Below are 12,530 nucleotides of genomic sequence, written 5' to 3'. Positions count from 1 at the left end.
AGAGGCGACTAGGAGTTATCCCACCAGGAGGATGCTACCGAAACAAAGTAACTCTGACTTTGGGGACCACCATACAAGGTACGGTATACCATACGGTACCGGGACACCACATTGGAATTCACAACATCATAATGGCAGGTCAGACAAAGGGTGTACAGCAAGCAAGGCTACAGAAGCTGTTTCACACCTGTGCTTCATCATAACTAGAATCTATAGGACAAAGTAGCAACAAAGTAATAAAGTGATAAAACGAAAATAATGTCATATATCAAAGAACCCACACAGTAGTGTTTAAAAGGAGAAAGGCGCAACCTCTTATTGCCTACATAAAGGTACAAGGTTCTTGCATCCTCAACTTCTGGGAACCATAATTTGCAGCTACCACTTCTGCAGGAAGGCTATTTAATGCATCCACTACTCTCTCAGTAAAGTAAATTCAAACAGAGAAAACAGCAGACATGGTCGCACATCTACAACATGCACAGTGATCTTTGGCTTCTCAGCAAAATTCAACAGGTCATTTAAAGGATTAAATGTCTTCTCACCTACTCCAATATGCAAAATCACGATTCCACTCTGGCCCAGGTGCTGTCAGGGCGTTGCTGCCGCAAACTAGGTAGGTACAAAACAGAACTTCACTCACTGAAGAGCATAGGATCCTCAGCACTTCTGGACACCAGTATACCGTATATGCCGGTGCGTATAAGACGACTGGGTGTATAAGACGACCCCCAACTTTTACAGTTAAAATGTAGAGTTTGGGATATACTTGCCGTATAAGACCACCCCTCCTACCGCGATGTACAGAACCTTGTAGTTCCCCCCACATTAGATAGGCAGCATGTTCCCCCACATTAGTAGGCATCATGTTCCCTCACATTAGGTTGGCAGTACAGTTCCCCCACATTAGGTAGGCAGTATAGTTCCCCCCACATTAAGTAGGCAGTATAGTTCCCCCCACATTAGGTAGGCAGCATGTTCCCCCACATTAGGTAGGCAGTATAGTTCCTCCCACATTAGGTAGGCAGCATGTTCCCCCACATTAGGTTGCCAGTTCTCCCACATTAGATTGCCAGCTCCCCGCTCCCCAACATTAGGTCGGGAGTTCCCCAACATTAGTAGGCAGCTCCCCCACATTAGTAGCAGTTGCCCCCACAATAGTAAGCAGTTCCCCCCACATTAGTAGGCAGCTCCCCCCATAATAGTAGGCAGCTCCCCCCATAATAGTAGGCAGCTCCCCCCATAATAGTAGGCAGCTCCCCCTATAATAGTAGGCAGCTCCCCCCATAATAGTAGGCAGCTCCCCCCCATAATAGTAGGCAGCTCCCCCTATAATAGTAGGCAGCTCCCCCCCATAATAGTAGGCAGCTCCCCCCCCATAATAGTAGGCAGCTCCCCCTATAATAGTAGGCAGCTCCCCCCCATAATAGTAGGCAGCTCCCCCCCATAATAGTAGGCAGCTCCCCCCCATAATAGTAGGCAGCTCCCCCTATAATAGTAGGCAGCTCCCCCTATAATAGTAGGCAGCTCCCCCCCATAATAGTAGGCAGCTCCCCCCATAATAGTAGGCAGCTCCCCCCATAATAGTAGGCAGCTCCCCCTATAATAGTAGGCAGCTCCCCCCATAATAGTAGGCAGCTCCCCCTATAATAGTAGGCAGCTCCCCCCATAATAGTAGGCAGCTCCCCCTATAATAGTAGGCAGCTCCCCCCCATAATAGTAGGCAGCTCCCCCTATAATAGTAGGCAGCTCCCCCCATAATAGTAGGCAGCTCCCCCCATAATAGTAGGCAGCTCCCCCCATAATAGTAGGCAGCTCCCCCCATAATAGTAGGCAGCTCCCCCCCATAATAGTAGGCAGCTCCCCCCATAATAGTAGGCAGCTCCCCCTATAATAGTAGGCAGCTCCCCCAATAATAGTAGGCAGCTCCCCCCCCCATAATAGTAGGCAGCTCCCCCCATAATAGTAGGCAGCTCCCCCCATAATAGTAGGCAGCTCCCCCCATAATAATAGGCAGCTCCCCCCCATAATAGTAGGCAGCTCCCCCCCATAATAGTAGGCAGCTCCCCCTATAATAGTAGGCAGCTCCCCCCCATAATAGTAGGCAGCTCCCCCCCATAATAGTAGGCAGCTCCCCCTATAATAGTAGGCAGCTCCCCCCATAATAGTAGGCAGCTCCCCCATAATAGTAGGCAGCTCCCCCCATAATAGTAGGCAGCTCCCCCTATAATAGTGGGCAGCTCCCCCCATAATAGTAGGCAGCTCCCCCCATAATAGTAGGCAGCTCCCCCCATAATAGTAGGCAGCTCCCCCCATAATAGTAGGCAGCTCCCCCTATAATAGTAGTTAGCTCCCCCCATAATAGTAGGCAGCTCCCCCCCATAATAGTAGGCAGCTCCCCCCCATAATAGTAGGCAGCTCCCCCTATAATAGTAGGCAGCTCCCCCCATAATAGTAGGCAGCTCCCCCCATAATAGTAGGCAGCTCCCCCTATAATAGTAGGCAGCTCCCCCCATAATAGTAGGCAGCTCCCCCTATAATAGTAGGCAGCTCCCCCTATAATAGTAGGCAGCTCCCCCCATAATAGTAGGCAGCTCCCCCCATAATAGTAGGCAGCTCCCCCCATAATAGTAGGCAGCTCCCCCCATAATAGTAGACAGCTCCCCCCCCCCCCCCCCCCTGGGGACATACAGCGTCAGCCTCCAGCCATAAAAAGTGTATGGCTGGAGGCTGTATGTCTGTACTGCTGCCCCCACTGTGATCCGGTCACTGCTCCTCCGGCCCAGGTCACCATCTACTGCTATGGCCTATGGACCATAGCAGGAGGTGCCAGTACCGGGGGAGCGGTGACCGGAACACTGAAGAAGATAACGCACCGCCGGTCACTTACCATTCCCTGGCCAACGCGCGTTCTCCTGCGATGATCCTGCGGTCCTCCTGCGTCTCTATGGTTGTGCGCACGGGACGTCACTGACGTACAACCATAGAGGCGGAGGACCAGGAGGACCGGAGGATCATCGCAGGAGAACGCGCGTTGGCCAGGGAATGGTAAGTGACCGGCGGACACAGGGCTGTCCGGCATAGGAATACTTATTTTTATGTGTCCGGCCATAGCATGTAAAAACTAATACTGTCTACTAAAAACCAGGGGGCCTCCAGCTGTTGTGAAACTACAACTCCCAGCATGCCCGGACAGCCTCTGCCGGTCCGGGCATGCTGGGAGTTGTAGTTTCACAACAGCTGGAGGCCCCCTGGTTTTTAGTATCAGTAATTAGTTTTTACATGCTATGGCCGGCCCCCGCCTGCAGCCGCACACGGGAGCCGGGCCGGACAGATAATCATAGGTATTCCTATGCCGGACCCCAGTACCCGGCGTATAAGATGAGATGACCCCTGACTTTTCAGAAGAAAATTCGGGGTTAAAAAGTCGTCTTATACGCCGGGATATACGGTAGGTAAAATAAAAAAGCTTTATTTATTTCTTCATTAAAAACATAGTAGGGGTACAAAAACAGTTTATTTTGAGTTAAAGCAAATATGACATTTTTTTTTTGGGACATTCATTTTTTGTTGATAGGGAAGATGTATGTATCCATTTTGAAACAAGATTCACAGTTGTGTGAAATACAAAAATCTGGATGGTGTTGCGTTGCTAAGAGAAACACCACTATTGGTAATAGAATTTCACCTAGATTTTTTTTCTGAGAAATCCATCAAACACCAACAGGGCAATAACTGGTTAAAACATATTGGCAGCTTCCCAATTGGTAGATCTTGCTGTCCACAATGTCGGCATATTATAAAGTCAGGACATGTTACTTCAGACACAAATAACTGTACTTATCCTATCAAAACATATATATCATGTGAAACCGACCATGTGGTTTACTGCATAATCTCTGAACATATTCGGGCAGCATTCATACACGCGCACTCTCCGGTGCGTCCAAGCACTTCAGAGAAGTACATGGAGGTAGCGTTACTCATATGAAGATCATACCAATCGAAAACGTTACCAAGTCACCCAGAGGAGGTGACAGAGTAAATTACACACAAGAGAGATCTACTGGATCATGAAAATGGCGACCCGAGTCACAGAGGGAATGAATTTCAGATCTGATGTAATGCTGTTTTATTGATCTACAGTTTTTGCTATGTCCTCTGGCTTAGGAATATTCCTGGATCAAGCATTATACCGATATATAGGGTTTGTGCTGGTACAATCCCTATTCAGGGTTACTATGAGCAACTTACACTTACAGGTATCAAGCCATCTACCATGGGTCAGCAAGTAAAGGGTTACTGCAAGACTAGGATCAGGAAGTGATGTGCTAGTGGGGGGGGGGGGGGGTGATATGGTGTATATTTATTCGGCTGAATATCTTTTCCCAGAGAGGACCTAGGAAAAGGCTTTTGTTTGCCGAAACACGTTGCTATGATTTTACCAATTTTTTGTACCCCTACAATTTTTTTTAATGAAGAAAGAAATAAAGCTTTTGTATTTTACATACAGTCATGGCCGTAAATGTTGGCACCCCTGATATTTTTTTGGAAAATGAAGTATTTCTCAAAGGATTGCAGTAACACATGTTTTGCTATACACATGTTTATACCATTTGTGTGTATTGGAACTAAACCAAAAAAGGGAGGAAAAAAAGCAAATTGTACATAATGTCACCAAACTCCAAAAATTGTCTGGACAAAATTATTGGCACCCTTTCAAAATTGTGGAAAAATAAGATTGTTTCAAGCATGTGATGCTCCTTTAAACTCACCAGGGGCAAGTAACAGGTGTGGGAAATATAAAAATCACACCTGAAAGCAGATAAAAAGGAGAGAAGTTCACTTAGTATTTGCATTGTGTGTCTGTGTGTGCCACACTAAGCATGGACAACAGAAAGAGAAGAAGAGAACTGTCTGAGGACTTGAGAACCAAAATTGTGGAAAAAGATCAATCATCTCAAGGTTACAAGTCCATCTCCAGAGATCTAGATTTGCCTTTGTCCACAGTGCGCAACATTATCAAGAAGTTTGCAACCCATGGCACTGTAGCTAATCTCCCCGGGTGTGGATGTAAGAGAAAAATTTATGAAAGGTGTCAACGCAGGATAGCCCTGATGGTGGATAAGCAGCCCCAAACAAGTTCCAACAAGTACCTACAGTGAAATATGGTGGAGGTTCAATTATGTTTTGTGGTTGTTTTGCTGCCTCTGGCACTGGGTGCCTTGAATGTGTGCAAGGCATCATGAAATCTGATGATTACCAATGGACTTTGGGTCGCATTGTACAGCCCAGTGTCAGAAAGCTGGGTTTGTGTCCGAGATCTTGGGTCTTCCAGCAGGACAATGACCCCAAACATACGACAAAAAGCACCAGAAATGTATGGCAACAAAGCGCTGGAGAGTTCTGAAGTGGCAGCAATGAGTCCAGATCTAAATCCCATTGAACACCTGTGGAGAGATCTTAAAATTGCTGTTGAGAAAAGGCGCCTTCCAATAAGAGAGACCTGGAGCAGTTTGCAAAGGAAGAGTGGTCCAAAATTCCGACTGAGAGGTGTAAGAAGCTTATTGATGATTATAGGAAGCGACTGATATCAGTTATTTCTTCCAAAGGGTGTGCAACCAAATATTAAGTTAAGGGTGCCAATAATTTTGTCCAGCCCATTCTTTGAGTTTGTTGTGACATTATGTCCAATTTGCTTTTAATCCTCCCTTTTTTGGTTTAGTTCCAATACACACAAAGGGAATAAACATGTGTATAGCAAAATACACTAGCAACCTGTTTGTTTTATACATTATGCTGAGAGGCCGAGGATCATTGTGCGTGTTGTTAATGTGCGACCATGTTTGATTTTTTTTTCTCTCTTTGAATTCTCAGTAAAGTAATTACTTCCTTATATTACTCTTAAACCTTTACCCCTTCCTTTAAATATACACTTCTCCTTTACCGTGTTGATTCCCTTTATCAGTTCTCTTTAGGCCAGACCAATCCATGGAAAAATCATGTGGTACATGTACACTTTGATCTGGGGATTCCGCTGCACAGTGCACACTAAGGAATTTTAGCTGCGGAGCTTCTGTCCCCGAAATTCCACCGCTAAAAAATCATCTTGCTCTATGGCAGTGTTTCACAAGTGCGGTCCTTACAGGATTTCCTTAGTCTTTCACAGGTGATATTACTGTGGTGATGCCTGATTCACTGACCAGAATTATATCACCTGTTATGACTAAGAAAATCAGTGTCGACTTGGTCACCCTCAGAATCTCTGCCCAGATTTTTTTACTAACGGAAATTCCTCAGAACCTAGCCTTAAACAATAATGTGTATTAAAACACACACAAAGAAAAAAAAAAAAAAACATTTTTAAACTTCAAAATACACTGTGTGAACATAGTCTTACAGTTGGAAAGAAGGCACATTTTAACATCTGAACCACATGAAAGAAGTCAGTAGTGCGTAGAAGTTGCGGTGTGTCTTGGCTTCACGCTGATAAGTATAATAGCCGTAGAATAGGCTAAGGACCCCTGATCTAGGCTGGGGGTTTCCCAGTGTTTCCTGTTTCGCATAATAATTTTTAATACATGTTAATATTTACATCCTAATTTCATATCATTCATATTCTAATCCTTCCCTTTTGGAAATGTTATTGCTGATATAATTAGCAATGTACCGTATTTTTGGCCGTATAAGACGCACTTTTTCTTCCCCAAAACGGGGGGGGGGGGGGGGGGGAAAGTTGGTGCGTCTTATACGGCGAATACACACCTATCGCAGCGGTCCCTGCGGCCATCAACGGCCGGGACCTGCGGCTAATACAGGACATCACCGATCGCGGTGATGCCCTGTATTAACCCTTCAGACGCGGCGATCAAAGCTGACCGCCGTGTCTGAAGCGAAAATAACACTAACCCGGCTGCTCAGTCGGGCTGTTTGGGACCGCCGCGGTGAAATCGCGGCGTCCCGAACAGCTTACTGGACACCGGGAGGGACCTTACCTGCCTCCTCGTTGTCTGCTCCGTGTCGGGATCCCCTGCATGGCCGGCGCTCTCCTTCGACGTCATCACGTCGTCGCGCACGCCGTCCCGTCATCCAATAGGAGCGGCGTGCGTAGCGACGTGATGACGGCGACGGAGAGCGTGGATCCCGGGGAAGAGGATGTCCGGAGTGTCGGGGACACCACGGGGACGCGGCGACAGCGATGGACGGCGACATCCAGGGCAGCGGTGATGATCGGTGACGGGTCCGGAGCGGCGGGGACAGGTGAGTACAACTTCCTATACAGTGGTCTTCAACCTGCGGACCTCCAGATTTTGCAAAACTACAACTCCCGGCATGCTGGGAGTTGTAGTTTTGCAACATCTTTCAGGTCCGCAGGTTGAAGATCACTGTTGGGTGCAGAATCTTTTTTTTCTAGATTTTGCACCTTTAAAATAGGGTGCGTCTTATATGCCGGTGCTTCCTATAGGGCGAAAAATACGGTATATATTTCTCCAATATAAATACATATTTCCAACATGTGCATAGCCAGATAATGGTAGAGCCAGATCTCACTTCTATATTGGACAGAGACAGTAGAGCGTAGGAATAAAGCTGTAATAAAGGTCAGCACACATAAGTGATCCTGGCTAACCACATATTTGTGAATAATACGTAAACCATTATATAATGTAATCCAGGATCCATTTTTTTCTGTCGTTGTCAGTTTTTTTTCCCCAAATGAAGAAAATGACAGCTAACCTCCCCACTCCAAAACACCACACCTCTTTGAGAAGACCACCCCCTTATCAGACCAGATTTTTTGTGACAAATTTTTAGTCCCTCATACATTGTGCATAGTGGCCACTGTGAGAAGATCATAGAATACCACTTTTTAATGCAATTTTTGGTGGTATATGCAAAACCATATGTGACTGTGAATAGTAACATACATCTGCCATCAACCATCACTGTATATAAAAAATATGTTTATATGATTTTTATTATTGACTTTGTTTAGATGATAGAAACCTATTACAGTAGAATCTCCCAATAGCGGACACTCACAGGTGAATAAAAAAGTGTCCGCTATTGAGAGATGTCCCTTATTGGGAAAAAGACTCAAAATTCTTCCTATACTGTACTCACTCCAGAGTGTAATTACATATAAACCACAATAAAAAGTAATATTACAGTAGAATCTCCCAGTGCCGTTTAATCACCCCTTATCACCCCCCTTATCATTTCATACCCCCACTTATACCCTGTGCCATCTTATTCCCTGTGCATTGTGCCAAATTATCCCTCCCTTACCCCCTGTGCCACATCATTTACCCTAGATCCCCCTGTGTCATTTAATTCTCCCTTCATTACCCTCTGTGTAAATTTATCCCCCTCCGCCTCTTTATGAAGGGGCACAGGGGGATAAAGGGGGGATGAAATAGCACAGGGGGGAACAAGAGGAAATGATGTGGCACAGGGGGTAATAAAGGGGAGGGGATGATTTGGCACAGGGGAAATAAAGGGGCACGGGGGTGAATTATGTGGCCGGCGGACGTACAGAAGCATGAGACCAGTGTTTAAATGTTGGTTTTCTGTGCTGGGGCTGCTGCAGGGGGGTGCAGCGGGGGCCTGGGCCCCTTCCTGGGGTATTGGCTGTACCCCCTGTGTACAAGGTAGGGCCGGCACATAAGCCTGGTTGTCCCCTATTGGGAGTGTTTATCCCCTAATTGGGGTGTTTTGTCCCCTATTGTCCCCTATTCTGAGTGTTTTGTCTCCTAATGGGAGGGCTTTGTCCCCTACTGTCCCCTATTGGGAGTGTCTTGTCCCCTATTGGATGTGTCCGCATCCACTTTTGGGAATGTCCCCTATTCGGAGGGTGCAAATACATTACGGTAAGTCTTATGGGACTTTGCCGGGGAATTAAAAACTGTCCGCTATTGTGAGGTGTCTTCTATTGGGAGGTGTCCCCTATTGGGAGGTGTCCCCTATTGGGAGGTGTCCCCTATTGGGAGGTGTCCGCTAAGGGAGATTTTAATATATACTTTTGACTAATCCAATATGGTATGTTTGTTCTTAAATATGGTTCTGTTCTTCTCTGTGTACCTGAATATTCATAGATTCCATTTCATGTCTTACAGATATGGTGAAGAGCTCTGAAGCTGAAGATCAAGAGGGTGACAGTGGCACTTTAATTGTTAAGTTTGGCGTTCTACCAAAGGTGATTTATTTGTGTTGTTCATTCATCTCCCACCATCATGTATCTATCAGTTCATGACAATGCATAGGAATGTTCAATGTATTTGAACCTGTAATTTCTTCAATCCATATTTTTACTTACTAGTATTTTTTGTGTTCTGATTTACCCATGTGGCCATATTTAATATTAAGTTTAAAAAAATACAACATTTCAGGCTATTTTTATGGAACCAAAAATAGACCATTTTACAATTATAACAAGACACAGATGCTTCCAAATGCAATTTGGGCACTAATACTAAAAACTAAAGTGGGAATACAGCTTTGTATCATTGGTATAGAGAAAGCTCAGTGGAGTGGTTAGGAAAAAAAAGGGAAAGATTTGCTGTAAACTTTACTGTATGTTTTTCCTATAGATCAACAAAAAACTGCATTAGATTCCCTGGCCTTGCCTAACAGCTGAAAGCAGATTTTTTTTTGTTGGGTTAGTAATTCAGGCTCATAAAATATTTCCTTAAAGGGGTTCTCCGGTGCTTACACATCTTATCCCCTATCCAAAGGATAGGGGATAAGATGCCTGATTGCGGGAGTCCCGCCGCTGGGGACCCCCAGGATCTTGCGCGCGGCACCCCGTTTGTAATCAGTCCCCGGAGCGTGTTCGCTCCGGGTCTGATTACGGACGACCACCGGGCCGGCGGCGTGTGACGTCACGCCTCCGCCCCCGTGTGATGTCACGCCTCCGCCCCCGTGTGACGTCACGCTCCACCCCTCAATGCAAGCCTACGGGAGGGGGCGTGACACGCCCCCTCCCGTAGGCTTGCATTGAGGGGTGGAGCGTGACGTCACACGGGGGCGGAGGCGTGACGTCACACGCCGCCGGCCGGGTGGTCGTCCATAATCAGACCCGGAGCGAACACGCTCTGGGGACTGATTACAAACGGGGTGCCGCGTGCAAGATCCCGGGGGTCCCCAGATGTCTAAGCACCGGAGTACCCCTTTAAGGCTATGTTCACATGGTGCAGTTTTTGTCTAAATCACTGCAAAATTACATGGACAAATTCATCAAAAACACACCATGTGAACATAGACTCAAGGCATTAAGGATGTATCTCAAATTTTTTATGGTGGGGTCAATTGCTAGAAAGAACGTATCCCTGTGTTACTTTTTGGTCTCTATACATTACCCTAGTCCTGTCCTTGCAGCTAACACCGATCATCTCAGATCTTGAGTACCTCCTGGACCAGCATCTACTTATCTGTATCAAGTCTTCAGACACTGATGAGTCGTACGGTTAGTAGATCTATTATATTGATGCATTTTTGGCATTAACACCCATGTACCAGTTCGTGTGCTAAGAATAAATCTGAAAAGGGTTTGGGAGATTTGTTGCACACAATTTCACAGTAACATTTGGAACTTTAAAATTCATTAAAATTTTAATAATTTTGAATCATGTAATTTGGAGATACTGTGCCCAAAAGTGCTGTCATAGTTACTGTACCTACATAGGGGCCAGCATTTATCATTGTGTTTACCATTTTTTTTTTGTCTATATTTAGCGCTATTTTGGTACAAGTGTCCTTTTTTTGCGCCTTTTTTGCTCCTTTTGGTTTACACATTTCTGATGATTTTGAGTTGTAATCCACTGATTTTGGCAATACACATGATATGGAAGGGTTTTATGAACTGCGCCTTTTTGTGAAAAAGGCTCAAAAAAGGTGCAAAGCCACTGAAAAGTCTCTGAAACTCCACCAGCCCAGACTTAGCTTTTTGGTGTATGTGAAGAGAGAAATTTCAGAAAATGTGACCGGCACAAAGTTTATGAAATGATCTGTGACCATTTAATAAATTTGGTGCTCCTACACATTACCAACACCCAAAAAAGGTGTAGAAGAATGCTTCACTTACCCCTACAATGGTAAATGCCCCCCAGTGTCTTCTAGGTCGTGTCATTGAGCCCCTTATCCATACAGAAGAGGGAGGTTTTCCTATGGTAGAGTTGGATACAGATGGTTATTATGGAGCAGTAAAGTCAGTGAAATGTGAATTGGGAGCTGGGAGTAAACACAGTCTTCATTGCTGAAACCGGACTAACTGCCCGAGCTTTGGGGTTCAATATCTCAAGGAATCCATGCAACATTACTCCATGCCCATTACCTAACAAACACAGTGGCCCAGATTAACTAAAACTATTTAGTACACGGTGCAAATTATACAGTTATAAAATGTGCTAGTTTATCAAAGTGTATTAAGGCTGATTGATAAATCTGGAGTATTTGTAGGCTATGTGGTCTATGCTTAGACTATTAGGTAACTTACGGTAATTTAAAGCTGAATCGTAAGTCATAATTATGGCAAATATATGGAGCTTTTAAACTTTTTTTTTTTTTGTGCAAATTACACCAGACTTCTGGCACATTTGCAATAGCAATTCTAGGCCATTGTGTCATAATTCTGTGCACATCATGCTGGGAGTTGTAGTTTGTAACAGCTGGAAAGCCAAGAGTTGAAGATCCCAGCCTAAGGGCCCCATACGCAGGCAAGCGTTGGCCGAACTCATCGATTTTAGTAGGACCAGCCGACCATCCAATGTGTACTGAGATCCTTCTGACATGGAAAAGAAGGATTGGACATGTTGTATTTTTTTTCAAATAGATAAGTGACCACCAAAGAAATCTGGCAGCGGCTTACCCTCACCATCCATTCCAAACATATAAATGCTTGGCTGAGTATTCATGTGTATGGATAGATTGGGGGGAGATAGCTAACAGTAGTATGTGTATGTTAGCGGCAAAAAAGTTGGTAGTAGACCCGCTGAGCCTGTGTGAATGATGGCTTGGGCCATGTCAGGGAGCGGAGTCTAAGGTGCCGCTGGTTTTCACCAGAGCCCGTCGCAAAGGGGGATGCAGCAAGCGGCACTCAGGTCGCTACCCCTGACACGACTGGTCCACACAGGCTGCTGAGGAGAAAACTTTGTAGAGGAGGAATATGGCAACTAGTAGTTGGGATAGCAGAATGTCAGGGCAGGCGGCATGGTAGTAAGAACAGGGACACATAGCAAGAGGTCAGTAGGCAGGTAGCACAGGAACAAGGTCAGGTCACGAAGCAGGTAGGTGAGGAACACGGTAAGGCAGGACACAATAAACGCTTTCACTAGGGCACTGGGCACACAAAGATCTGTCAGGAGGGAGGTAGAGGGAGGTGCACATACTTATAGAGAAGGGACAGGTGCAAACACTAATTAAGGGCGCACTGGCCCTTTAAATCTCAGACCTCCAGCCTGCGCGCGCCCTATGAGGCGGGGACGTGCACGCCGCTAGTGTGAGAACACGGAGGAAACAGAAGAATGAGTAGG

At 45.7% G+C, this 12,530-nt stretch overlaps 1 protein-coding gene across 4 annotated transcripts in view; it reads left to right on the top strand.

Annotated features, from left to right (window-relative positions):
- Positions 1 to 12,530, top strand: part of INPP5D (inositol polyphosphate-5-phosphatase D) — a 176,873-nt gene that overhangs the window by 136,653 nt on the left and 27,690 nt on the right. For all 4 annotated transcript variants that reach the window (XM_056564620.1, XM_056564621.1, XM_056564622.1 and 1 more), the window contains 2 exons: positions 9,117 to 9,196; positions 10,378 to 10,465. In XM_056564620.1, coding sequence (XP_056420595.1) covers positions 9,117 to 9,196; positions 10,378 to 10,465 — 168 coding nt within the window. The remainder of the gene's footprint in view (positions 1 to 9,116; positions 9,197 to 10,377; positions 10,466 to 12,530) is intronic.

The sequence above is a fragment of the Hyla sarda genome, chromosome 3, assembly GCF_029499605.1.
Source record: "Hyla sarda isolate aHylSar1 chromosome 3, aHylSar1.hap1, whole genome shotgun sequence".
NCBI lineage: Eukaryota > Metazoa > Chordata > Amphibia > Anura > Hylidae > Hyla > Hyla sarda.
This window is presented reverse-complemented; position numbering and strand designations above follow the sequence as displayed.